The sequence below is a fragment of the Nansenia antarctica genome, assembly GCF_963989245.1.
Source record: "Nansenia antarctica genome assembly, chromosome: 5".
Classification (NCBI taxonomy): domain Eukaryota; kingdom Metazoa; phylum Chordata; class Actinopteri; order Argentiniformes; family Microstomatidae; genus Nansenia; species Nansenia antarctica.
The window spans coordinates 37758049-37785169 of record NC_137690.1 but is presented as its reverse complement, the minus strand read 5'-3'; the positions used below and the strand labels follow the sequence as shown (position 1 = coordinate 37785169).

The window sequence follows — 27121 nt, the reverse complement described above, 5'->3', positions numbered from 1 at the left end:
ACCATAGTAAGTAACCGTAGTAACCATAGTAGCAATAGTGCAACACATTCTACTGCAGCTCGTCATGGCGACCGAGCCACATCCCCACTAGGGTGGAAAGTTAAAAAACATTAAAAACATTCAACACTTCCCCTAGTTTCTGCTGGATTAGACAGAGAGCACCAGCCCCCCCCCCCCCCCCCCCCCTCCCCCCTCCTAAAAACACCGTAAGTTATCACTCGAGTCATATAAACACATTTTAGAAATATATACTGTATATATATCCTTTTTTGCCTCAGTTTTCTTGACCGTTACTGTAGCTGGTCGTTTTAACCATCTGGCCATCTTTGCGGTAGGTTGCCAACTGACAGGCCTAGCTGACTTGCGCGCGAAAATGATCGTGAACATGATTTAAATGTGACGTGACTACCACTTGTGTTACAGTCCTCACCTGTCGGGGAGGAACTTATGTTGCAGCGTACCATTTTAACAACAGGTTTATGAAATGACTTGTATATTTATTTATTTTTTTGGAAGGGGAAATAAATTATAATTCCGAATCTTTCCACGTACCCCCTGCAATCCCCTCACGTACCCCTAGGGGTCCGCGTACCCCCGGTTGGGAACCACTAGAGAAGGAAATAAAAACATTAGAACATTTTACAGAAGATCAAGCCACACGGCTCGCTTGTCTCAAAGGAGCATATAATGCTATATCTCTCTCAAAGGCTGAATTTAGAGCCCCAGGCTAACCACGTCATGGGGGCTAGAGCCCCAGGCTAACCACGTCACTGGGGGATAGAGCCCCAGGCTAACCACGTCACTGGGGGCTAGAGCCCCAGGCTAACCACGTCACTGGGGGCTAGAGCCCCAGGCTAACCACGTCACTGGGGGCTAGAGCCCCAGGCTAACCACGTCACTGGGGGCTAGAGCCCCAGGCTAACCACGTCACTGGGGGCTAGAGCCCCAGGCTAACCACATCACTGGGGGCTGGAGCCCCAGGCTAACCACGTCACTGGGGGCTAGAGCCCCAGGCTAACCACGTCACTGGGGGCTAGAGCCCCAGGCTAACCACGTCACTGGGGGCTAGAGCCCCAGGCTAACCACGTCACTGGGGGCTGGAGCCCCAGCTAACCACACCACTGGAGAGGACACAGGTGGAGGCAGCCATTGTGGACCATTGAGATGCACCCCTCGTGCCAAGTGAGCAGTGCCAAGTGAGCAGTCTACGTTACACTGATACAAATCATTTTATTTGTATTTATTTGTAAAGTGCTTTTCATTTGAACAATCTCAAAGTGCATACAACTGAGTGCATGCTAAACAAACAATGTACTAAAAACAACCAATAAGACAAGAGGAAGGCATAGCCTGAGGTGAACTACTCACCGCTGAGCAGCTCGATCCAGCTCTGGACTGTCTCTGGCGGCTGCGTCTCTTTGATGTGTTTCAGAGCCTCGTCCAGGAGCACGTCCCCCGTTGGAGCGTCTGACTTACAGATCACCTGGAGACAGAAACCACAAACATGTTATTGATATGTGAACTTGAAATATCTTGCCACATGGAAAGTGGTGTTGAATGTTTTTTTTATTTGCCATGCAATCAACGTGTCAGTCAATTGTTTTGAATTTAGCATCTTCTTCTCTAGGCACAGGGTCAGCCATAGTCGGCACCCCTGGAGCAATTAGGGGTTAAGTGTCTTGATCAAGGGCGCTGAGACCTAGGGCCCTGGGTTAGGGACCAGTTTAGAGGGAAACAGTGTTGAATGCATAGCTATTGTCAATGTCAGCCTATCATCATCAGCCCGCGTTCATACCAGTGTATCGTTCGCCAGACAGCGCCAACGTTCGGAGGTTTCCGAACGCGAACGCGAACGGGCGTTCGGAACTGCCGGTGTGTAAGCCCTACGTTAGGGTTTACTGTTAGGGTTTATTGACTTGACATGAGATAAACAGGTTATAGAGATGAGGCTCGTGTTTCTTACACCCCACAATCTGCTCTGCCTGGTTGTTCCCCTCCACATCCACTCACCCCCGGGAACCTGCCTGTGGAAGGTGGCTTTGAAATCATTATAGTATCATAACAAAGCTAAATATTGTTATCTAACATGATGCAGCAGGTTCAACATTTACATTTTTGGCATTTAGCAGACGCCTTTATCCAAAGCGACTTACAACAAATACATTTGTCTAATCGTCTATCCATCAGTCATCACAAGAAAAAGTAATATACATATTTGTTATTATAATTATTATTTACAGTGGAGAAACTGTACAGGGAGGTAGAGAGAAGGGAGAGGTTTCAGGAGGGACAGTTAAGGTGTAGCCTGAACAGATGGGTCTGCAGTCTACGGTGGAAGATAAGTAGTGACTCTGCAGTCCTGACAGCAGTGGGAAGCTCATTCCACCAGCGGGGTGAATTTTTAAATGTCATCTTTCAGTACAGCAGGATTCCATCCTGGTGAATCTCGTGTTTTCAAAAGAGAATGGAGAACAAAATACTTTTCTACATCTGTTGGATCTGAAGCGGTGTGCTTGATATGCCAGGAGAGCGTTGCCATCTTCAAAGAACACAACGTTAGCAGGCACGTCGCCAGTAAGCATGCTAACTATGCTAGCAACTGATCTGCACAAGAAAGAGAAAGGACGGCTGCCACTTTGACTGCAAATTGACAAGCCCGTCAGAACATTCGTTCGACAATCCACCGTTCAAGAAAACTCAACTAAGGCGAGTTACATACTGTCTCACAAAATGGCAAAGCATAGCAAGCCTTTTACAGAGGAAGGAATGCATGGTGGAGGCTGCTACCCCAGACAGTAAAACAGGGTGAGCAATAGGGGTGCAACGGTTCAGTTGGTCCACGGTTCGGTATGAACCTCGGTTTTTGTGTCACGGTTTCGGTACGTGTTTTTGTGCATAAGGAGAAAATAAATGCTACTATTTATTTACAAACTGTTACTTTACTTTGCTTATACTTATGGAACTTTAACATTTAGACACATTCCAGAATATGACTGGTATATTGAACAAATATAATGTATAAACAAAAAATAACAAAAACACTTTCAAATGTGACACCAGCCAGTGTTTTGATAAACCAGTAGGCTACATTACTTGTACTGAAACTACAGATTGTAATCTTTCAAATGACGTGTCATACATTGAAATCCGAAAAAAATTACGAAGTTAGACTCATTTGAATGTTGTTAGACCTTTGTAACAGCCCAGGCTCAATGGACTGCACACAAAATGAGGGGAGACCACACATGCTTTAAATCCAGGGCTCGACAGTGCGACTGTTTTGGTCGCATTTGCGAGTGAATATATTTCTGTGCGACTTGGAAATACATTCAATAGCACCAGTGCGACTAAAAGACTGCTGAACTACTGTCATGCGCAGTCAAACTTATGTGTATAAGCGATGAGGGAATGAAAACAGTGAACAGAAACGCGTGTCGCAGAAATGCTTCACGCGAGTCCTATATGCGCTTAAAATGCGCTCGTAGCGCTGTGTTTTGTTAGCCGCTAGCAGCGTTTGCTTCCGGTTTCATTACAAAGAGGTTAACCTAGGTGACTCTAACTTCATATTTTTTCGGATTTCAATGTATGACACATCATTTGAAAGCTTATGATCTGTAGTTCCAATCCACAACACGTCACATTTGAAAGTGTTTATGTAATTTTTTTACATTTGAAAGTCTTTTTTGTTTATATATATTTATATTATACAATATACCAGTCATATTCTGGAATGTGTCTAAATGTTAAAGTTCCATAAGTATAAGCAAAATAAAGTAACAGTTTGTAAATAAATAGTAGCATTAAAAAAAAAAAAAAACACGAACCGTGACCCAAAAACCGAGGTTCATACCGAACCGTGGGCCAACTGAAATTAATATTCTTACTTCCCCTTTACATTGTGTGAGTCTCCATTTTTATTACGGCCAAGAGCCGGTTATGATCATTTTGATATGTTATGATTATGATAATTTGTTGTCGTTCTCGGAAAAGGTAAGCGTCAAGCCCTGTTTAAATCATGAACAAAAGTATTTATTAATAAACTAAATGAAAGTATTCAAAATAACAATAGATATGTCAATAAGTATCATCAGTAGTGAATGCAGTGTATGGATGAGTGGAAGGTGTAGTGTAAATGTTGTATGGTGTGTCAAAGTAAGAATAAGGAGAGCCTAAGCTCAAACCAAACTAGTGTTGTTCCGATACCGATACTAGTATCGGCATGGCCACCGATACGCACAAAAATGCTGGTATCGGTATCGGCGAGTACTAACAAATAATAACACCCGATACCAAACTTTCACTATCGCGGAAAAACAAACACGCAACTGTGGTTGTCGAGGAGAGGAGCGGTGGAGCGGCGAGGCTCACCTCAGGTAACCTGCTGTCCCTTCCAGCTGCTCAGAGCCCAAGCTAAGCTATGCTACCGGGGCAACGTTCGGAAAGTCCCCCTGAGAGCGCCGGAGCGCACACTGGGCTCCGACGTCATAAACGGACTGAGGAATCCGATTGGACAAGAGGCGTTCCACGAGTGCCAATCAGTTTCCCAGAGTGACTTTTACCAACGCAGCCCTCAGACATATAGACTACGCCACTCCGCTTAAAGCGATACAACCCACAGCCAAGATAGGACACATTTTACACATTTTACAGGAAAAACATATCGACCTTAATCGATATTTATTTCGGTTGCACAGTCTAGCACCGCCACCGGCGTGCTGGAGAGAGTTCAAATAATAATAATAATAATGTCCGATAGAACACTACTGGCGCGCGGCCGCTTCTCCGAGTCCCGCCCAGCTGTTCCCCTTTCGGGATAGTTCTCGGCTCCGTCTCCGCGCCACACCCCCTTTCGGGATCTGCTGTTGTGGCTCTCCGTCTCTCTCTCTCTCTCTGTCTGCGTGTCTCCGTGCGGCAGGTACTTCCTGCCTCCTTCCTTCTCCCGAGGAGAAGTTTTCTCTATGTTTGTTTGAATTGTTTACATATGCAGAACACAGAACACACATGCATTAGTGGTGCAGGAAGGCCTACTGTCACAGCGGAGTGTGTGCAACGCGCTGGCCAATGGGAGAAAGATCATCGGCCACTTCAAGCATTCCCCACTGGCCACTTCACGTCTGCAAACTGTACAGACTGAACTTGGAATGCCTAAAAACATGTTTTTTTGTTTTGTTTTTTCAAACGCCGTGGTATCGGATCGGTACTCGGTATCGGCAAGTACTGCACTGTCAGGTATCGGTATCGGTATCGGGATCAAAAAATGGTATCGGAACAACACTAAACCAAACCAAACCGGTGGAAGGAGGAGAAGAGGGGGAATGAGAGTGAGCAGCCAGCTCAAGTAGGCAACTCCCAGGTGCCTCAGATCACCTAATCAAGGCAGCCCCAGCCTCTGCCTAGCCAGGACCTGCAGAACTGGAAGCAACCAATCAGTAATGGTATGAGCCCACAGCACATAGTGGCCCAATCCCGATTCCCTTTTTTACCACTTCGGCTCGTTTTGGAGTCACTCGTTTTGGAGTCACTCGTTTTGGAGGCAGAGCTGTAGTGGTTCCCCGGGGGAAATGGGACAACCCTTCATGACGTCATCCATAGTGTAATGAATGGGTTAATTCATAGTCAGGACGGCGCATGCGCCTTAAGGCCGGTTTAGGCTTCTGCGTAAAGTCGACGCCGTAGGCTACGCGTAAGCTTACGTAGTCCCGCGTGGACGTGCGTAGCCTGGACGTGCTCCTCTCAAAAAATCTATCCACGCGTCAGAGCGCACGTTACCGTAAGCTCTGTGATTGGTCCGCTTGGTAGCACATGATTCAGACAAGATTCCGACTCTCTCGTCGCCCAAAATGCGGAAGTCATGACAGAAATGTCATTCACCTTTTCTGTAATTACGTATTAATAAAGAGTTGAAAAATTATGATAACCATCGTATTATCTTAGTTTAATGTCATTTCAATGCATCATAGAACTTTTATTTACAACAACATAACAACAAAAAGATCGCTATTATGCCGCTTAGAGCTTTGAGCTCCGTTGAGTTCCTAACCGGAAGAGGCACAGCACAGGGGCTGAAAACACACTGCCACCTAGCGATGTGACGGTGTAATTGCAGCGCGGCCTACGCAGAAGTGTAAATTGCGAGACCTACGTAAGAATTTACGTAAGCTACGCACGTAAATTCGACGCAGAAGCCTAAACCGGCCTTTAGAGAGAGTTCGTGATATACCAGTAGGTGATTGACAGGTGTCGAGAGAACCGAAGTAAACTGGTTATACCTTTGTTGAACCCAGACTCAAGTGTCTTATTATTCTATGTCCAAGTGACATTACACGTAGTATCGTAGAAAAGCATTGACGCTCGCGATTCATTCACAACTTGAATGAACTTGAACGCTATCAATCGATCAAACAAGTCATCAAATAAAAAAGAACAATGCTTCATTATCAGACCATGACAGAATAAGCTCTAACCTGTATGAAACCTGTGCTCCAGTGGTGTAGTCACTAGGAAAGGCCAAGGATTTCCGTATACCCACTTAAAAATGTGTGAGGATACGTAACAGCGTTTTGTGACAGAACATTCACTTTCATTCATCAAATTCACCAGCGTCACATACCATCAACGGGCGGAAACATGAAATATGTCAAAATGCAGCACTATCATGCGCAGATCAGCCTGTGGATAGATAACTTTAGATAGATAACTGTAGCCCAGCTACTAACGTGAGCTATGAGCATTTCAATAAATAAGTCCATTTAATAAATAAGCATCATTTCATGGTTATGTACACGGTTATTAACATTGTTATACGTTTATAATGTGTACTTGTTTACAAACTCTAATGTGAGTTCGCTCATTGGTTATATGTCATTCATTCATTTCTTTATTTCATTGGTCCATCGGGAAGAGCTAGCCAATTGTAATGTATGCTGAGAGAGAGGGGGCGGGACTTTGTACTAATAGCGTTAGGTTGCACTAAGTAACGTGTCAGAGTGTTTGAGGACCTCGTCGAGGGAAGTAAGACTTGTTGTGTATGCTGTGTGTATTAACAATTCGGGAATCAACGAATTGTTATTCTTTTGGATGTTGGTGCACATTGAAGCTACCAGAGGTAAATACATATGTCTGGTGTTTGTTTATAAGCTACATCTACTCGTTGTAGTATGTTATATTTGACTATAGAGCTAATCGCGGCTAGCGGTTAGCTTAGCATATTTACGTTAGTATGTTGCTAGCCTTTGCTGAGTGATAAATTGTTTCTAGCTTTATCAAAACGAAATAGCTATTGGATTTTGTAGCTCAGTGTATTCTGTTCATTCAGAATTGGAAGTCGAGAGACCCAGCAAAAGGAAAGCTCTTCGTTGGACAACGGAGACCGTTTCCAATCGCCTGGGGTAACTCGAGACCGTCCATTGAATCTTCGCGTCAGTGTCCTTCAATCATTCTCCTGCGCTCGTGGGAGAGCGCTGGACCTCATCCCCCCTCATCTCTGCCTCTTTTTACGCATCTTTCAAACCCCTCGTTTACCTACGAGTTCCCCACGAGGTTATGTGAGTACTGAACCACGCACAAGCTTTTGTTTGGACCTCGTGTGGACGAGTGAAGTGGCCATAACAGTTTCAAGGCCCCCCGCTCACAAGCACCGTCAGCTGCAACGATAACACTAGTTAATGGACTGAGTTACAGAGTGCGTGTGTGTGTGGGCCCACCTTTTACTTTACTGAATGATATATTGTACAATTGTGAATCCTTTGAGTTGACTTTGAGTTTATTGGAAACATTACATTTATTTTTTTGAAAGGAATTGGAATAGGCTTTGAGCCTATATTTGACATTGTATTGTGAATATTGTCTATTGAATATGTCTAACATTATAATTGACTACCAACACTTTAATTTGAGCATTTAGTAAATAAATATATACCCTTTGGTATTTGATTTTAAAGCCACTGTGTTGTGTCATAAACAGGTAATACCGCCACTTATTTAAAATAGAACTCAGGCCCCGCCCATATGGCAGGGGTTACATAACTTTACATTAAATATGTCTACCATCATCCGCTGTCAAACACCACAATTTATTTTTAAATAAACATGATTGTACATCTCTGTAATCGCGCACCGATGTATTTATATGGGGAAGGCTTTGCTTGACGATTCCATTGGACTGACGCCGGGCAGAGGAACAGGGACTGTCGCCTTGTGACAAACGCGCAGATATGAGTGCTCCTGCTTTGATAGTCTAATGCAGCGGTTCCCAACCTTTTTGGACTCACGGCCCACTTTACAAATCTCTACAGTATTCGCGGCCCACCTAGTGCGCGAAGCGTGTAAAGAAAAGGTCTATAATGCATTGAAATGACATTAGTACATCAGACATTAGACAGACATGGAAATATGTCAATGCGCGGCTGTCATGCACAAATCAGCTTGTAACGTTAGACACACAGCACATCGGCATAATAACGTTTTGTTGTTGTTGTGCTTGTTATAAAGAAAAGGTCTATAATGCATTTAAATGAATGATACAACCCATTAATAATATTACCTAATAACAACTGCTCGGATTAGATTGCTACATGGAAATAGGTCAAAATGCGCATCATGTAGGCTACAAGTCAGAAGAACGTTTGATAGATAACTTTATGTGTACCATCATCCGCTGTCAAACGCCACAGGTAATAATTGATTTATGATTGTACATCTCTGAAATGCTCGACTGTCATGCAGCGTTGCGTTACTGTAACGTTAGACACAGCACCGACATAAAAGCGAAATAACATTAAATTATATAACCCATCAACAATATTACATAATAACAACTGCTCGGATAGGATTGCGGGTTGTTTTGGTTTAATACATGCCATAGCTGTAAATAAAACATGGAAATATGTCATGCGCGTCTATCATGCACACATCAGCCTAACGTTAGATAGATAACTTCACATTAAATATGTCTATCATCATCCGCTGTCAAACGCCAAAGGTAATCTTTTATTTCTAAACAGGAATGTACATTTCGATGTGAATCGCGCTCCTTATATTATTATATAATATATGATATTATGGGAAGGCTGTGCTTGACGCTTCAATGGGGCTCTCCTGCATAGGCACAATAGCGGCATAATAGCGATCTTTTTTTGTTATGCTTGTTGTAAAGAAAAGGTCTATGATGCATTGAAATGACATTAAACTAAGATAATACGATGGTTATCATATTTTTTCAAGTCTTTCATTACAAGTAATTCCAGAAAAAGTCAATTACATTTCAGGCTCGCTTCCGTATTACGAGAGCGAAAAGAACATTTCTGTAGATGTTTCGCAATGCATGCCGGAAGGGAGTCTCATGGCTCCAAATCGAACGAGGGTCAAGATTTTCTCCAAACGGAGCCAACTCTAACCCTAAACCTAACCCTAACCGAGTAATGAATTGGGACGCCACTACGGCTACACGTGAACGCGCAAAACAGAGATTAGGGGTGAAAACGGAGCCAGAGTGGTGAATTGGGATTCACCCAGTGAGAGGGCTGCCACACCTTGAATGTTGTTAGACCTCAGGCACATATTGGGTTAAACTGTCTGTCATCCAGAAAACCGGAAACAAACGCTGCTAACAGCTAGCGGCTAACAAAGCACAGCGCTACAAAGGTTTAAACTGTATTTTAATAACATCACAACATGCTGATAGAACATCAACATGCTAAAAACACATAACTACACATAATTAGATGATCACACAGTCCTTGCTTTTGAACACGTCCTAAAACTAAAGTATATTTACAAGCCATGTAAACCGATAGCCGATTACCGATAGCCTCCGGACAACAATAACAATGAATCCATTCCACAAAGTATACATATTAAGAGAGCTATTTATAGCGGTTTCACGTATGCGAGTGGTTTACGGTTTCACCAACTGCAGTCACAAATGTGCCTCTTAGGCTTGACGACTGGTATAGGAAAGATAGAAATTAAAGTAAAGATGCACTTTACCGTGCCCCGCGGTGGTGTAGCGGTCTAAGCACTGGCCACTAGTGCATGCTGCCCACCGGGGACTGGGTTCGAATCCCAGCTCGCCAGATCCGGATATGGCTGGGGCACACACGGGGAGCGGCATATTGGGCGGCCGCTCCCGAGGGCGGTATAGGAGTATTTCCGGACAAGGATCCGTCGCGCAACAGCGCCCCCGGGGTGCCGGAATAACAGGTGCTCGAGGAGCCAGTCAGCTAGTCTGCCTGGCGGCCTCTTCTGGGACTGCCGGCCACGGGGTCGTGCGGCGGATCCTTCGCAATAGGCAGGGGATAATTGGATGCTAGGTTGGGTTCAATTGGCTACCAAATTGGGTGAAAAAGGGATAAAATCTGAAAAAACTAAAAAAGATGCACTTTACCTATGAGAGCTGTACCAGCTGTAGCTCATTGTGCACATATTAAGCGCATATACGTCACGTGTGAAGCATTTCTGCGACACGCATTTTTTGTTCACTGTTTTCATTCCCTCATCGCTGTATTCAATGCCAAAACCAGAATGAATGACCCCACAACGCAGATTTGTAGCAATCCGGGGCTTCCTCAAACTGCTCGCCATGAACTCCGCTCGCCATGAACAAACATTTGAGCAAGAAGCAACTGCGTTCCAGACCAACTCCACCTCCGACTTTGAATGAAACGCAGGAAAAACCGAAAACCGCCATGGTTCACTAGTGTATTGAACCGTGGAAGGCGAAGCGTACCATCCGAAATAAAACCGAGAACCGTTGCACCCCTAGTGAGCAATGTCATTGTTCACATTGACTAGCCATGGGGCAGGAGAAACTGAAGAATAGTAAAGGAGAGGTCTGAGTAAATTAATGTATTTGCGAAAAGGGCACTGTTAGTGATGCCAAAAATACATTTTCTTGATAAAACACGGAAATGAAAATAGTAAATGTTACATGAAAATGTTACTGAAAGTAATAGGACACTTTTTTAAAACTAAGTATTTGTTGATAATATGTTTACTGTACGTGCACAAATAATGTGCATTATAACTTGAGATAAGGCACTGATGTATTGTAAAATATGAAAGTGATAGCCTATTGTTCTGTTGTTTGTATTGAGAGCCAGTCCTTTGAAAGTAATGTGATTCACTTCAACATAAAAAATATTTTTGGTTTAATACATTTGTAATTGAGGTACATAGAGCAGTGTGTGTTGAATGCAAACCCATACTGAATGGAATAAAAGTATACGCTATGATTTTGGGTGAAGAATGAATCAGTTGTTCATGAATTAATTGCTTATGGAGCAAATTGAGATTGTGGCTGTACCTTGTTAATTTTCTTGTAAGACTTCTTTGTAAGACATTTAGTCAACGGCAAGGTTTAGCAGTGGTGCACCTTCAAGGGGAACAGTCATGCAATATGAATTGGGGTATTTGAGTGCATAACATTTGAGGTTTTAAGACTAAATAACGTAATATTAATATAAGGAGGTTCTTAATCATTGTGAAGGTTCCACAGAGAGATTGGCAACTTTGACAGAGGTAGAAGGTGTCTGGGGAAAGTGGGTCTTTCAACTAGAAGTCATCATGAATCTCTACGTAATGACTTTCCCTGGAGGCTTCATTACGACAAACACGTGGCTCTTCCAGCTAAACAGCATTTAACCCTAACCCAATGTGTAGTGATGACTGTGCTCGTATGGGAGTTAGGGATGGACGGTTTTTCGGTTAAACCGAAAACCGGGGTTTATAAAAATAGAAACGTTTTTTTATCAAAACCGTCTGAAACCGTTTTTTTTTTAATTTATTTTTTTAGAAGAATAAAATAGAATAAGAATAAAACTGGAACATGTCACATGTTTGTCGTGTGTGAAAATAACAATGATACAGTCTGAATCTGCCGCGCAATGAGTGAGAGGTTTGGTCAGTTGTGAAGAATAACTGAGGATTAATATCTAATTGGGATTATATTTAAGGGTAACGAATCACTCTATGGGAAAGATAGTTGCCTTCAGTTATTGGTAGATAGGAAAGTTTTTTTTACAATTACTCGCTTACATTTAATAAGATCATTTTCGCTGCTCTCTGTAAAGCGCATTGGGTCACTTTTGTGAGAAATGCGCTATAGAAATAAAATGTGATTTGATTTGATATCAATCAATCAATCAAACTTTATTTATGTTCTATAGCACAAATCATGCATTGAATGTAACTCCAAGTGCAGTATTTACTAAACCACAATATAATAAAACAAGAGCTATACGGATCAAGAGTGTTTGTGCACAGCGCCACTGTGTGTGAAGGCGCTACTGAAAGTGATGACAGAACGCATGTCTCAGAAGATACGCGGTCACTTAGTGACGCAAAGGTAGTTCTGTATTTATCTCTATCTGTATTAGTACATTTATTTTGAAAGCTCTATTTTGACAGCTCTACCATGGGCACTTTTATTTTGATGGGGCATTCTTTGTTGATTGACTTACGACAGTTCAGGACGAGTCAGTCTCGCGGCATGTGGTTTTTATGAAAAGCTTTAAGTATGTTCACTGCATAATTCTAAGTCTAATATTTCAGTGATTATTGAGCAGTATTCAAATATTTAAATACATTGAGCAGCAGCTGAAACTTTGTCTAAGAACCAAGATATTGAGAAAGCAGTTCATTCAATGAAGACGCTGTTCCAAGAGATGATCTTCCGTGCAGGCGTGCACCCTGGATCAGCGGAGCTGGTGTGTTAAGTGTTCATGTGTTTTCATGTATGGTGTAGCTTACAAAAGTCTGCCTTTCCACTTATATTTGTGAAACTAAGTAGCCTAAATGTGTTGCGACTGTGCTTACGGTGTTTTAATGGTGTTCGACATGAGTGTATTGTAGCAGTAGGGCTCAATTATTTGAAATTGGCGCTCCTTTTTTTTTTTTTTTTTTACTGTATTTTTCGGTTAACCGGAAAACCGCGGTTTTACTCTCTGACGGTTTTTCGGTTTCAATAATTGGAAACCGTCCATCCCTAATGGGAGTGCTTCAACATACTCTCTGGCTGAGGGAGGGAGTGCAGCCTCTCCCTGGAAACGCCAACGCACGCACACGCACACGCACACGAACATGCGTCAGCCAACATCAAATGGTCAATGAACTGAAAAGGTTACCAATAGGGATGCACGATATGCATTTTTTCCAACCGATACCGATACCGATATTTACCCGCTTCTCGTGGCCGATAACCGATACCGATACCGATATTATTATTATTTTATTTTTTCTTTCCTAGCACCAGGGGAGCTCCCCCTCCCAAATTTCGTTGTTTGGTACCTGTACTATATCAATGACAATAAAGACCATTCAGATATCATTTCACAGTTGATAACCTGTAGTTCATGCACACCTGAAGGTAAGAAAGGCTATGTAAAGAGCAAAGATTGATGATTTAATATTCCATAGTGATCTCACCAAATCTAACTTACATCACTATTGTTAACACAACAAAGAGAACACTTCTGAGTCTTCAAATGTTCATTTATTATTTCCTCTAACAAACAGAATCTGTTATACAGTGCACAATGCTTTTTTTAGCCAAGATCTGGCCTCCTTTTATGAAAACAAAAAAGGCTCACCTAAGAGTAATTAGATCAAAAAAGTGTCAAAAATAAAGTGCACCTTGTGCATCAGTCAATACAAAAATAAAGACTTTTAAAGAACCAAAAGTTGTATAGAACTTGTACAGAAACTAGTGCCAAATGGCTGCTTAGTCTGCAGATAAACAGAATGATACAAGGCACATAGTAGGCTACACTAGTATGCTTAATAAAGCAACTGAAAAGGGCTGGGCTATGCTACTTTTAGTGCATGAGGATGAGGTAGGTTGTGATAAAGCCCATCAAACGTTTTGCATAAGAATTCAAAATAAATTGCACTGACATGGAAAAACAAAAAGTGCATGTTTTCCTTGTAAACAACTTGTCTTGTATAGCCTACATTCACATTCTCACCTAAATAATAGACACGTTTTCCATTGGTGTTCCCTAATATACAAACTGAATACAATTCCTACCTCATAGAACCTTTGCAATGCAGTTTTCAAATGCGTGTTCAATAGGCACCGCAGATTTTTTGTTCGCGGCTGGGCTACCGTGTTCTGCTACTACGAGTGCTTGATATTCCTTCCATACAGCGTGCTTGCAATGGTGATTCTTCAGGTGACTTATTAGATTCGTTGTGTTGTAACTCGTAGACCTTTGCCCTCCTCTCCGAACTTTTGTTGAACATGTATTGCAAATTGCAAACGCAATATCTGCCTCAGAAACTGTGAAGAATGTCCACACCGGGGAAGGCATGTTTCGCTCGCGTCTCGTCTATACAAACTGCGTGCCTGAGCGCGGAAACCGGAAGCAGAGCGCGGAAACCGGAAACCGGAAGCAGAAATGTTTACGGCTTCATATTATCGGTTAAATATCGGCTAAAATTTTATAAAACCGATAAATACCGATAAACATTAATTCCCCAATATCGGTGCCGATAATATCGTGCATCCCTAGTTACCAATATGGCTTAAAACGGACAAAACACAGATCCCGTCCCCCAGACAGACAGACAGACAGACCTTCCTAGCGAGCAGGCTTTTCCTCCTCATGCCGCAGGCCTCCAGCTGCAGGCGTCCCCGGATGGCCAGTTCGATGAGCATGCAGCCTCGCAGCCCCGAGGAGATGCAGTCGTTCCAGAAGGACGTGTATCCCTGTCACAGAGAGAGGACAAACACAGGGTCACCACGCAGACCCTTCAACTGGGCCTGGCCAGCAAATGTGACCCATATGGGGAAAGGGGAGCTTACTGTAAAAGGGTTCCTCCCTTCCAGGAGTATGAGACTCTCCTTAACACTAGAACAGCCGGTTTACCTACTAATAGAGCCGGCGTCAAAATGACCCCCTCTTTACAATGCTCAAGCTGCTATTTACACACAACAACCGCTTGTAAATTAGCCTGCTTCCTACACAGAAAAACGGCAAAATAGCTTTATACTAGCTTATCCTGATTTTGAAAATGTCACAATACTGGGTGGTAGAACGCACATATCTAGGAAAAGTCATGAAAGGAGGGTCCTGAAATAGGTTTTTACAAAGATATACAATTTTTCTTTACTCACAGGGGTCAGCCCCTCACGGCTGTTCTAGTGTAAATAAAGGGGAAATCCGGAATTGGTATTGTTTTTTACCATTATTAATATATAGCCATATATATGTTAATAATCATATATATATGTTGATAATCATGTACTGTATATGATTCTTGAAAGAATACATGCCTTATGAGCTTAGTACAAATGTGTTACTCCATCAGAACTCAAAATATAAGCTTGTTTTAAAACATATTAAAAGTATAATTTTGATGTCATGGATGGTTATCTATAGTCCTTGCATCCATAGTTCTGCCTATGAAATTGAGGGAGGTTCCATTTCTCCAGCCCCATCCCGCAGCTGTTTACCAAACTAAGTGGTGGTGTGAACGTTTTGTTGCTGTGTGACTGCCAGAGTGACCCTTTAAAGGAACTTCACCTAAACTCAGAGCTACAGCAGGATCAGCTTACCTTTTCCCCAGGGGAGACAGACATCGGAGGACATTCTATTCCAGCATTACAATGAGCCTCAGATGTCTACCTCAATCAGCTCCCACGAATATTTCCTGGTTGTAAGACTTCAGAACTAACAAAGTAGTACAGAGCGCAGGTCTGGTGATTAGACATCCTCACCCTGGACGTGAACAGATGCCAGCCATCATATCTTCCTGTCTGGACTGGGTTCAACATTTCCCATATACACCTTCCTCTCTGCTCTCCGCCTCAGTCACAAGACAACCACATGGTTCTAATTCAGACTTCGCAGGGAGCATCAAACCAGGAAACTACTGGCTTCGGGCAGAACTTGAAAGACAACACACAGCATTATCGTCATTCTGTCGGCCACATGTGTCAAACTCAAGGCCTGTGGGCCGAATGCGGCCCAGCAGCTCATTTTATGCGTGGTCCGCGAGACCTTGCAAAGGATATCATTTGCGATTCTATGCTGCTTTACAGAAGTACAGTGTCCATGAACTACATTTTCCAGCCAGGGCCGGCTGCTGGCATAAGCGCTCGCTTACGGCCAAAACGGCTAGAGGGGGCTACACTTTTGTGACGTCGATTTAGCTCAAGCTACCATCCATCAATAAAAATGTCCGCTACCCGCATCAATGGAAACATCTGAATCTGAAAATATGAATAGTACCAAAATGTCCAAGAAAAGAGAAGTCGATGCAGAGGGAAGGCGATTTAAAGAGAGATGGGAAAGTGAGTACATGTTTGCACTTATTGGAGACAAGCCGGTATGTCTTTGCTACGAGACAGAGCCAAACGCTAAGCTTAGCCACCAAGAAAAGCAACAAAAAGTCCAAGAATTAAAAGGCAGCATTCTCAAAAGAATATGTTCACAAAAGTTACAGCAGCTTTATTGTGGCTGAAGAAATCCCCAAGTGTCTTCCAAGTGTTTTTCAAAAGGTGAATTTTTAAAGCAGTGTTACGCTGTGAACACGTGTGCCCTGACCAGAAACTGTCTTTTAACAATGTCAGCTTGTCAAGAAACACAATCGCAGAACTAGTTAGGGAGCTAGGGAGAAATCTACGACACATCTGGGTGAAGACGCACGCAGTTATCTGCCGTTTTCATTAGCTGTTGACGAAAGCACTGACAAAACTGTGCCGTACCGTACAGAAGTAAGGTGTCTTAGTAGGAGTTTATTTGTTGTACCATAGTTCTACCACTCTCAACTGCGACCAAACTAAATTAATGTTTGTGTGATGGTATTATTCACTTGAAAATGTTGATCTTTGATGGATGAGTAATAGGGATGTAACAAGACAGTTATTAGGGATGCTCCGATTTATCGGCCACCGATTTAAATCGGCCGATTTCACTCCAAATGACTCGATCGGTGATCGGCAAAAATGGCCGATCGCAAAAGCCGATCTTTTAAGTTATTTTATTGTGGGAAAACGTTATTTCTATGTTGCGATAAACAGGATTTTACAGGGTTCGTTCAAACTATCGTAATTCTTGAACTATATGTTACTCCAGGGGGAATGTCCCTGTAATTCGTAATTGTAAGTCGCTTTGGACAAAAGCGTCTGCTAAATGGCAAAATTAAATTAAATTAAAATTAATTAATTAAAATTAATTAAATTAATTAATTAAATTAAAATTAAATTATATGTGCAATCGGGAAAAAAACAACAGTTTCTGAAAGCAGAGAAGTTGCACTCTCTAACCATTTAGGGTTATTACGGTAGTTCACCAAAAAAACAAATGCATTGACCTCTAAGCGTCATAGGAGCTGGAGAGTGATTTCAAGAGAAGCGGTATTTTATACTTTAGTGAGTTTCTGTACATATGTTTGTGATTGTGAAATGTCATGAGGTTAGTTCTAGAGAATTTACCTGATAGAACATCGACATGCTAGAAACACATAACTACACATAATTAGATGATCATACCGCCCCAAACACAAACACGTCCCAAAACAAAAGTATTTACAAAAGCCTTACCAAATAGTAGTCTATGGCAAACGAGAATGGTGAATCCAATCCATAAAGTATTTAGTGATCATTAAACTGTTGTTTATTTTTCGTTTTATGAAAAAAAAAAGAGTCGGCGAGTAGCGTAGTTCTAGGCTGCGTTCGTAAATTGGCTCTGGAAATCTGAATAGCAGTCATGGAATGCCTCTTGTCCAATCAAATTACTTGGTCCCTTTATGACGTTGAGCCCAGTGTGCGCTCCGGCGCTCTCAGAGCAAATTTACGAACTCAGCCTAGAACTACGCTACTCGCCGACTCGTTTTTTTTCATAACACGAAAAATAAACAACAGTTTAACGATCACTAAATACCGTCAGTTAAGCTGCGCCCAAAACCCTGATATGTTGCCACGTGAAACGATAAGACAAGAGGCCACGATACGATAATCGCCGTAGGAGGCGATTCGACTGTAGGCATGTGAAGTTATAATTTCTTCAAACTTGCAGTGGTAGCAACGGTGTGTGTGTTTTAGTAAATATAGCGTGCGTGTGTGTGTAGCTGTACGTGTGCTGGCCCTCCTGTGAGAGGTGTGTGTGTACCTGTGAGAGGTGTGTGTGTGTGTGTGCCATATCTCAGTATGTAGGCTATGCAGTGTAAGTAAGTGTGTGAGTTTATTCTGTTATTTATGCTATTATATCTAGTATTGTGTTGAGAAGCAATGGAAATGAATCAAGAATTGATAAAGTAGGCTAACTTACATTATCATTGTTCTATATGCAACAGAACAGATCACCCAGCATTGCTAATGAAAAGAATCAATGAATGTGAGTCTAATACTAATACTTGCTCAATAGGTCTTCAAATCTATTAAAAGTGTTCTTATAAAGGTCTTAAATGTAACTTGTAGAAACCTGCTTACATTAATTATGCGGGTGTTACGGTCAGGGCCATCACTACTTACACGCGCATCATTGTTAGACTGTTAATGATAGAGCTAACCATGTACGGACAAAAAAAAAGTGTCACCTTTTTGGACCATCGCCAGTTTGCACCCCTGCGTATGTAAACCATGAAGGCCACGTTTATAGGGGTGTAACGGATCACGGATAATCCGTGATCCGTTCGGATCGCCCTCCACGGTTCGGAACGCATGTGTACCGCGGATCAATAGCAAAATCGTTTTTTTTTTTTTTTTTTTTTTCTTTTTTTCTAACACCAGGGGAGCCACCCCTCCTAAATTTCGTTGTTTGGTACCTGTGCTGTAGCAATGACAATAAAGACCATTCATTCATTCATTCAAATGTAACCGGTAGAAAAACAATCATGTGCGCTTTATTCTCACTCTCTGCATGTGTACTGAGTTGACAACAACATTCATTCACTCATCTCTGTCCCACTTATATCACGTCATATCACCCGCTAAGCAGCCTGGGTGATTGTGTAAACACACAAAAAAAGTACTCTGTTACGTACTCACTCCACGTGAAGCTGGGAATCCACAGCAACAAGTATCATGGCGAGTGCTAGCAACGTTGGCGAACTGGAAAGGCCTCCCTCGTCATTGAAATCACATGTATGGGAGCACTTTGGCTTCCCTGTTACTTATAATAATGATGGAAGGAGGGAAAGTTACGGTGTGTAGGCATTGTGCCACGCGGAAATCTTATGAGGCAGGCAATACGTCAAGCATGGCCACACATTTAACGCGACATCACCCTGGTGTGTTGATGACGGGGGGCAAGAAAAAAGTAGCTCAACAACAACTTCTCCAAACGTCATTTAAACAGACGATTCCTGCAGACTCAGACCGGGCTAAAGCCATTACCAATTCAATTGGGAAGTTTATCGCGGCAGACATGAGGCCATACTCCGTTGTGGAGAACGGAGGGTTTCAAAATATGATCAATGTGCTTGAGCCACGTTACAAAATCCCCTCGCGCCCCCACTTCAGTGAGAAGGTTGTGCCCGACCTCTATGAAAAGGAGAGGATCCTAATTGTCGGCGAATTAGCAAATGCATCCTCTTTTTACAGAATTCAAGGAAAATGTTGTTTTTATTTTTAAAAAAAAATGTTTTGTGTTGATCCGAAAAATGATCCGATCCGTGACTCAAAATCCGTGACACGATCCGATCCGTGAGTTAGGTGATCCGTTACACCCCTACACGTTTATGATGTCTTTTATACAGCCATATCGACTGACTTGGGTCTGCGTTTGCTTGGTGCCTAATGGATCAAGACTTTTGTGTAAAAAGCAAAATATATGTAGGCTATTATCCAGTCAGTAGGCATACAGTTATGGATTTTTAAAAAGATCGGTATCGGTATCGGTAGATCTTGAGAAAAAAAAAAATCGGTGATCGGTATCGGCCCCAAAAATCCAGATCGGAGCATCCCTAACAGTTATCGATACAAATATGACACGATTCAAATCGGTGAAATGAAAAATGGATCGCGATACTCTTTTAACCTTAAAAACTGACAGCACACGTTCTCATTACTGTAATTCCTAAACTATATGTGCTATCGAAAACATTCAAATGGTTCCTGAAAGCAGAGAAGCTGTACTTTCTACCCATATATTATTTTTATGGTAATTCAAAGCATGTTAGCTCTGGAGAACCAAGGAGATTTGAAGAGAGAAGCGGCATTACGAGCGAGCATATTTTAGTGGTGTTTTACAAGCTGTGTTTTTTTCTTTTCTTTGTGAGATTGTGTCACGTGTGAAATGTCCCGAAGATCATCTAGTGTTACCAAACCACCCAAAAGGCAAAACACAGAGAGCCGGTATGGGGCGACGACAGTGCACTATGGAAAAGGAGCAGTGTGAGGAGGGTAATGTGGGCCTGTGTCTGCAGCTAGAGAGAAATATTATACCTAGGGATACACGATATTATCGGCACCGATATTTATCGGCCCGATATTGAGGAATTAATGTTGATCGGTATCGGTATTTATTATAACATTTAGCCGATATTTAACCGATAATATGAAGCCGGAAATATTTCTGCTTCCGGTTTCCGCGCTCTGCTTCCGGTTTCCGCGCTCAGGCACGCAGTTTGTATAGACGAGACGCGAGTGAAACATGCCTTCCCCGGTGTGGACATTCTTCACAATTTCTAAGGCAGATACTGCGTTTGCAATTTGCAACACATGTTCGACAAAAGTTCGGAGAGGAGGGCAAAGGTCTACGAGTTACAACACAACGAATCTAATAAGTCACCTGAAGAATCACCATTGCAAGCACGCTGTATGGAAGGAATATCAAGCAGGTGGTAGGTAGCCTAGCCGCGGTGGTAGCCTAGTCTTCAGAAGGTAGCCTAGCCGCGGTGGTAGCTCCACCAACTCCATTATTTTTCATTGATTGCTTGAGCCTTTGAGCTGTCTGCTGTCTTCCTGCAGTTTTCAAATGCGTGTTCAATGTGTTGCACCGCGGCTAGGCTACTGCTTCTGAAGGCTAGGCTACCACCGCGGCTAGGCTACTGCTTCTGAAGACTAGGCTAGCAAAGGTTCTATGAGGTAGGAATTGTATTCAGTTTGTATATTAGGGAACACCAATGGAAAACGTGTCTATTATTTAGGTGAGAATGTGAATGTAGGCTATACAAGACAAGTTGTTTACAAGGAAAACATGCACTTTTTGTTTTTCCATGTCAGTGCAATTTATTTAGAATTCTTATGCAAAACGTTTGATGGGCTTTATCACAACCTACCTCATCCTCATGCACTAAAAGTAGCCCAGCCCTTTTCAGTTGCTTTATTAAGCATACTAGTGTAGCCTACTATGTGCCTTGTATCATTCTGTTTATCTGCAGACTAAGCAGCCATTTGGCACTAGTTTCTGTACAAGTTCTATACAACTTTTGGTTCTTTAAAAGTCTTTATTTTTGTATTGACTGATGCACAAGGTGCACTTTATTTTTGACACTTTTTTGATCTAATTACTCTTAGGTGAGCCTTTTTTGTTTTCATAAAAGGAGGCCAGATCTTGGCTAAAAAAAAGCATTGTGCACTGTATAACAGATTCTGTTTGTTAGAGGAAATAATAAATGAACATTTGAAGACTCAGAAGTGTTCTCTTTGTTGTGTTAACGATAGTGATGTAAGTTAGATTTGGTGAGATCACTATGGAATATTAAATCATCAATCTTTGCTCACTACATAGCCTTTCTTACTTTCAGGTGTGCATGAACTACAGGTTATCAACTGTGAAATGATATCTGAATGGTCTTTATTGTCATTGATATAGTACAGGTACCAAACAACGAAATTTGGGAGGGGGAGCTCCCCTGGTGCTAGGAAAGAAAAAATAAAATAATAATAATAATATCGGTATCGGTATCGGTTATCGGCCACGAGAAGCGGGTAAATATCGGTATCGGTTGGGAAAAATGCATATCGTGCATCCCTAATTATACCCTATCATAGTTATACCCTACCTCAGAAATAAAAAGAGATATTTTGTAGTTTTTGTCTGAGAAATAGTAAGTAAGTAAGTAAGTAACGTTTATTTATATAGCACAATTTTACAACGACAAACAGTCGTAAAGTGCTTAACAGACAAAAAGATAAAACAGACCTCCAGAAGCAGTTGGTCAGCTGACCTAAGGGCTCTGGATGGAGTGTGGTGGCGCAATAGGTCAGCCAAGTATGGGGGTGCCTGCCAGTTAAGTGCTTTAAAAACAATCAAAAGTAATTTAAATTCAAATAAATGTAAACATATTTTTCCATCATAATTTGTCTGCAATGTCATTTTGTTAAAACATTGTTAGAAAATCGTATCGTGAACCCAATATCGTGAATCGTATCGAATCGTTGAGTGTATCGTTACATCCCTAATGAGTAATAATGAATCATAAATTCATGCGATTTATGTTATAATAATACAGAGAGATGTGAGTGTGTGTGCCCACATACAGAATTGTTGTGTCTATGTACATGCATAGGCCTATATATTGACACACAAGCATGAGTTGTTGTTACCGAACTCATTTTTATTTTATTTTTTTACAATAGTCTCTTAATAGTAGGCTACACTTGAATGTCTGCTTGCCATTATTTTTCCTAGACTTCTGCTTTCAGAGTTAGTTATTAATTAAGTTATTACTAGAACCAATAATAATCAAATGCAGAGGCAATTATGTAATATGATAAAGAGTAGATACATTTATTTATATAGTCTTACAGTTACAACCGGCCCTTTGAGGGCAACCATAATGCTGATGTGGCCGGGATGAAATTGAGCAGGGCTTGACATTAAGCTTTTTCAGGAAGCCTACTTGTCCTTTGGACAAGTTAACTTATTTTTTACGTGTCCGAGTGCTCAAGTAACTTGTCCAAACGATGCGCGCGCGTGTGCGTGTCTGTCTGTCTACTAAAACACTACAAGCCAGTAATACATTACATTCCAATTACTGTGGATCTACGTGCACGCCAAAGAACGTTTGATTTCAAAGTTCAAAGTAAAGTGGTCATGCCACTTAATTAATGTGTGCTCTGCCAGCATTGATGTTTTGATTCAAAGGCATGATTTGACAGATTCTCTAGGCATGATTGTTTTAATTTTGAGTTATTTAATGAAGTTGAATTTGGTTTTGGAATTTGAAATTATAATCAATATTGACAATTAATTAGTTGTGTTCTTATTTGTCGATAATCCAATGTGACAACTTGCCCGACGTAGTGTAACAATGTACCCGCTGATGGGGCAAATTGTCACAAATGCACACTGTCTATTTAACGGTCTACAGCTCTGTACTGAAATAAGATATGAAGATATAATCATACAAAATATGTGCCCAAGACTTCCTTCTTTCATTTGGTATGACATTTATCCCATTGTGATGTATTGTGCACAGTAAATGTTAGACATCGTGTGACAACATACCCAGCTCCCCTACTCAGCGGACATACATTTTTGGACAAGGCAGCATACATTGGCAGAACACCGGCAATGATGCTGGTGTTTCGTTCGATGACTTTTGCGTTTCCACCGCTTTTCCTGGCACCTGGACAGTTTTAGGTGCTTGACGGAACATCTAGCTTGCTGGCTTGAGTAACGTGTCGGTTTCTTTCACTACAGACTTAACATTTCCACAGGCCAAGTGTGCGGTCAAGAAGGTTGGCACTTCTGAGCTGTGGGGTTAATAACGGTCACACACACGCAATAGCGTTAGAATACACTGAGCCTCATAGGCAGCGAGAATGAGGTGCAGCATAGCTCGTTAATACATGTATTACTTTTCTGATCGGACAACTGGGGAGGAATTATTTTTTTGCGGATATTAACAGATTGATTGATTTATTTTTCTCTTGGTTTTGACTTGTCCGTCGGAGAAGTGCAGGAGGAAGTCCACTTGTCCGAACATAAAATGTACTTGTCCCGGACAAGCGGACAAGCCTTAATGTCGAGCCCTGTTGAGTTTAACACCCCTGCTCTAGGCCTATTCTCTGTCATTATGAAAACAACCCCACCAAGGTGAAGAAAAGCAGGACAGCTGGCTGCCATTATCTCCCTCTCAGTGGAGTTGTTGAAGATGACTAGTGTAGTGTCTTCATGTTTAAGGGGGATCTAGAGAAATGAGTCCTGAATTCAGTCTTAGCCCTAATTCATAGAGCAGAACAGACATTTACATTTTAGGCATTTAGCAGACGCCTTTATCCAAAGTGAACGACCTATCCGCCAGTCATAGCAGGACAAGATAATCTATGCTCAGGCCTGGGGCCATTGGCAGTCGTCAAGCTAGAAGAAGGAAAAATGTATTTTCTTTTTATGACACTGGGCAAACAGTACAGGGGGGTAGTAAATGTCTCAGGAGGGACAATTAAGTTGTAGCCTGAAGATGGGTCTTCAGTCTACGGCAGAAGACGGGGAGTGATTCTGCAGTTCTGACAGGAGTGGAAAGCTCGTTCCACCAGACTGACAGTGTGATGATACTCAGGAGACAGAAAGCTTGTGCAACCTTCCTCATACAGCAGGCTAACCTTGTCATCCAACTGTGTGTTTGACCATCGTCGACTTCTCCAGTGCATTTAACACTATCAAGCCATCACTGCTGGCTGACAAACTAGCAGTGATGTGTGTGGAGGACTCCCTGACGGCTTGGATCCACAACTACCTCACAGACAGGCGTCAGTATGTGAGACTGCAGGGCTGTCAGTCTGAGGTGGTGGTGTGCAACACCGGTGCCCCCCAGGGAACTGTTCTGTCACCCTTTCTCTTCAACCTCTATACCTCCGACTTCCAGTTTAGCTCCGACCAGTGCCACCTGCAGAAGTTTTCGGATGACTCCTCTATCGTCGGTTACATCACAGACGACAGGGATGAGGAGTACAGGGCCCTGGTGGAGAGCTTCGTGCAGTGGTGCGACACCAACTACCTTTTGCTTAACACCAGCAAAACAAAGGAGTTGGTGGTGGATTTTAGGAGGAAGAGAAGGACCCCAGCCCCCATCACCATCAAGGGGGTGGAAGTCGAGAGGGTGGACTCCTACAGGTACCTGGGAGTACAAATTAATAACAAACTGGACTGGACTGACAACACCGAGGCTCTTCTCAGGAAAGGGCAGAGCAGACTGTTTTTCCTGAGAAGGCTGAGGTCTTTCGGTGTCTGCAACAAGCTGCTGCAAATGTTTTATCAGTCGGTGGTTGCCAGCGTTCTGTTCTTCGCCGTGGCCTGCTGGGGTGGAAACATCTGTGCCAGGGATGCTGCGAAGCTAAACAAACTGGTGAAGAAGGCCAGCTCTGTGGTGGGGACCGGGCTGGACAGCCTAGAGGTGGTGGCAGAACAGAGGATGGGGAAAAAACTGGCGGCCATGCTGGCCAATCCCTCCCACCCGATGTACTGCGAGCTGGCAGGGATGAGGAGCAAGTTCAGCCACAGATTTGTTCTCCCCCGTCAAAGTACAAAAAGATTTGGACAGTCCTTTATTCCAGCTGCACTCCGACTCTACAACCAGGCCCTGCAGGGTGGGGGAGACCTGGAGATGGAACTTTTGGAACTTTTTACTTATTGAGCCTGCACTGTTTTATGTATTTTATTGAATGTTTTTTCTGTTTTCTGTACTGAATGTTTTCTGCCCTAACTGAGCTGTTTGACAACAAAATTTCCCCATTGGGGACAATAAAGGTTTTCAATCAATCAATCAATCATAGATCTGAATCAACAGAAGGGGACATGGTGGTTCTAATTCTATGTATTCCATGTCGACTGGGACATGACCTGCTGGTTCTCCTCACCTGTCACCATGATCTACGCCACCCTGCCTTCACTAGAACTCCCCCAGACAGAAAGGCACACCAATCTGACATGGGATTCTAACCTGACTGCATTAACAAGGATTGATCTTGATGGGTGAATACCACAGAGTAGGAAACTCTAATACAATGAGAGATACTTTGCCATTGTGCAAACTCTGCTCAGCAACATCTTAACAGGGAACATGACGAGGACGTCCACAGTGTGATGCGAGCAGCAGCTGTTTTTTTTCCCTTTTCTTTCTTCAAGGCAGCAGACTCATACATTATATGAGGAGCACAGTGTGAGGCTTCGCTCAAGTTTAAGTACATTACCAGTGTTTCCCCTACAATTGCCTCCCCAAGAAAGAGGATTATTACGGACATAGACACCAAACATCTGACAGGCAGGCTAAAATATTCGCGTTTTTTAAATGCACCAAACCCGAATCTGGCGAGTGGCAAGCCCATGGGCTTGTTGGTAACATTAGTCCGCCAGTAGTCTCACACACAGTAGTCTCTCCACACTTCGCTTCTCGCTGTGCCACGCTGGAGAATAATACAAGATTTTGCGCGAGTGTGTGCGCGCGACGCGAGAGTTTTTGCAGGGTGAGATGTCTGCAGATGGAAAGTAAGCAAGTTGAAACGTTAGCAAATATACTTGCTGAGTGTTCTGACAGAGAAAGTTGGTTAAAATTGGTTGTTATTATTGTGACTAGAAAGTGTCTGATTATAGTTCCATGGTGTAAAAGAACTAGCAAGAAGAACTAGCAAGCTAACTAGCTAGCTCAGAGGTGATGAGATGAGCTAGTCTGCTTGCACACTTGCCAGCTAAAGAGCTAACTGGATGTACTTTATTATTTTACTTTAAGTAGATATACAATATTTCTAATTCTGCTAGAATTGGGCTTCATGGTAATACCATAATGGTATATTTACAGTGGATTGAAGCATTGGAAATGTCTGTTTTTTATAGTTGGAAATACATTTTTTTTCAGGTGAGAGTAAAGTCAAAATGACATTATCTGACTGGATTGTCCACAGCAATCCAATATTCAATTATAATTATGTTATAAATTGATATGGATCAATGTATGCCTCTTATTAGATTATAAATACTCTGGCTGTTATGTTTACCTTTTGGTTGACAGCAAAAGAGGGACAGAGGAGGATAGAGAGGGAGAGAAGGAGAGAGAGCAGGATGGTGTCGGCACACCAGAGAGAGCAATAACCAGTTGAGAAAGTGGACAGGTAGTCAAGACCACATAAGTAAGTAGCCTTGAGAACCGATGGTTCTGGAGCCTAATGGCCCATAGGGCAGGAGCCTATATCCTGTTTCCATAGCGTGAGGCGGCTTAATGTACAAGTACACCCCTG

At 42.4% G+C, this 27121-nt stretch overlaps 1 protein-coding gene across 2 annotated transcripts in view; it reads right to left on the bottom strand.

Moving 5' to 3' along the window:
• golph3a (golgi phosphoprotein 3a) overlaps positions 1 to 27121 on the bottom strand; it is a 61782-nt gene that overhangs the window by 10981 nt on the left and 23680 nt on the right. The window contains exons 2-3 of one of the 2 annotated variants that reach the window (XM_080530659.1): positions 14573 to 14704; positions 1369 to 1483 (exon numbers count right to left, since the gene is read on the bottom strand). In XM_080530659.1, coding sequence (XP_080386785.1) covers positions 1369 to 1483; positions 14573 to 14704 — 247 coding nt within the window. The remainder of the gene's footprint in view (positions 1 to 1368; positions 1484 to 14572; positions 14705 to 27121) is intronic. The other variant, XM_080530660.1, reaches the window with a different exon arrangement.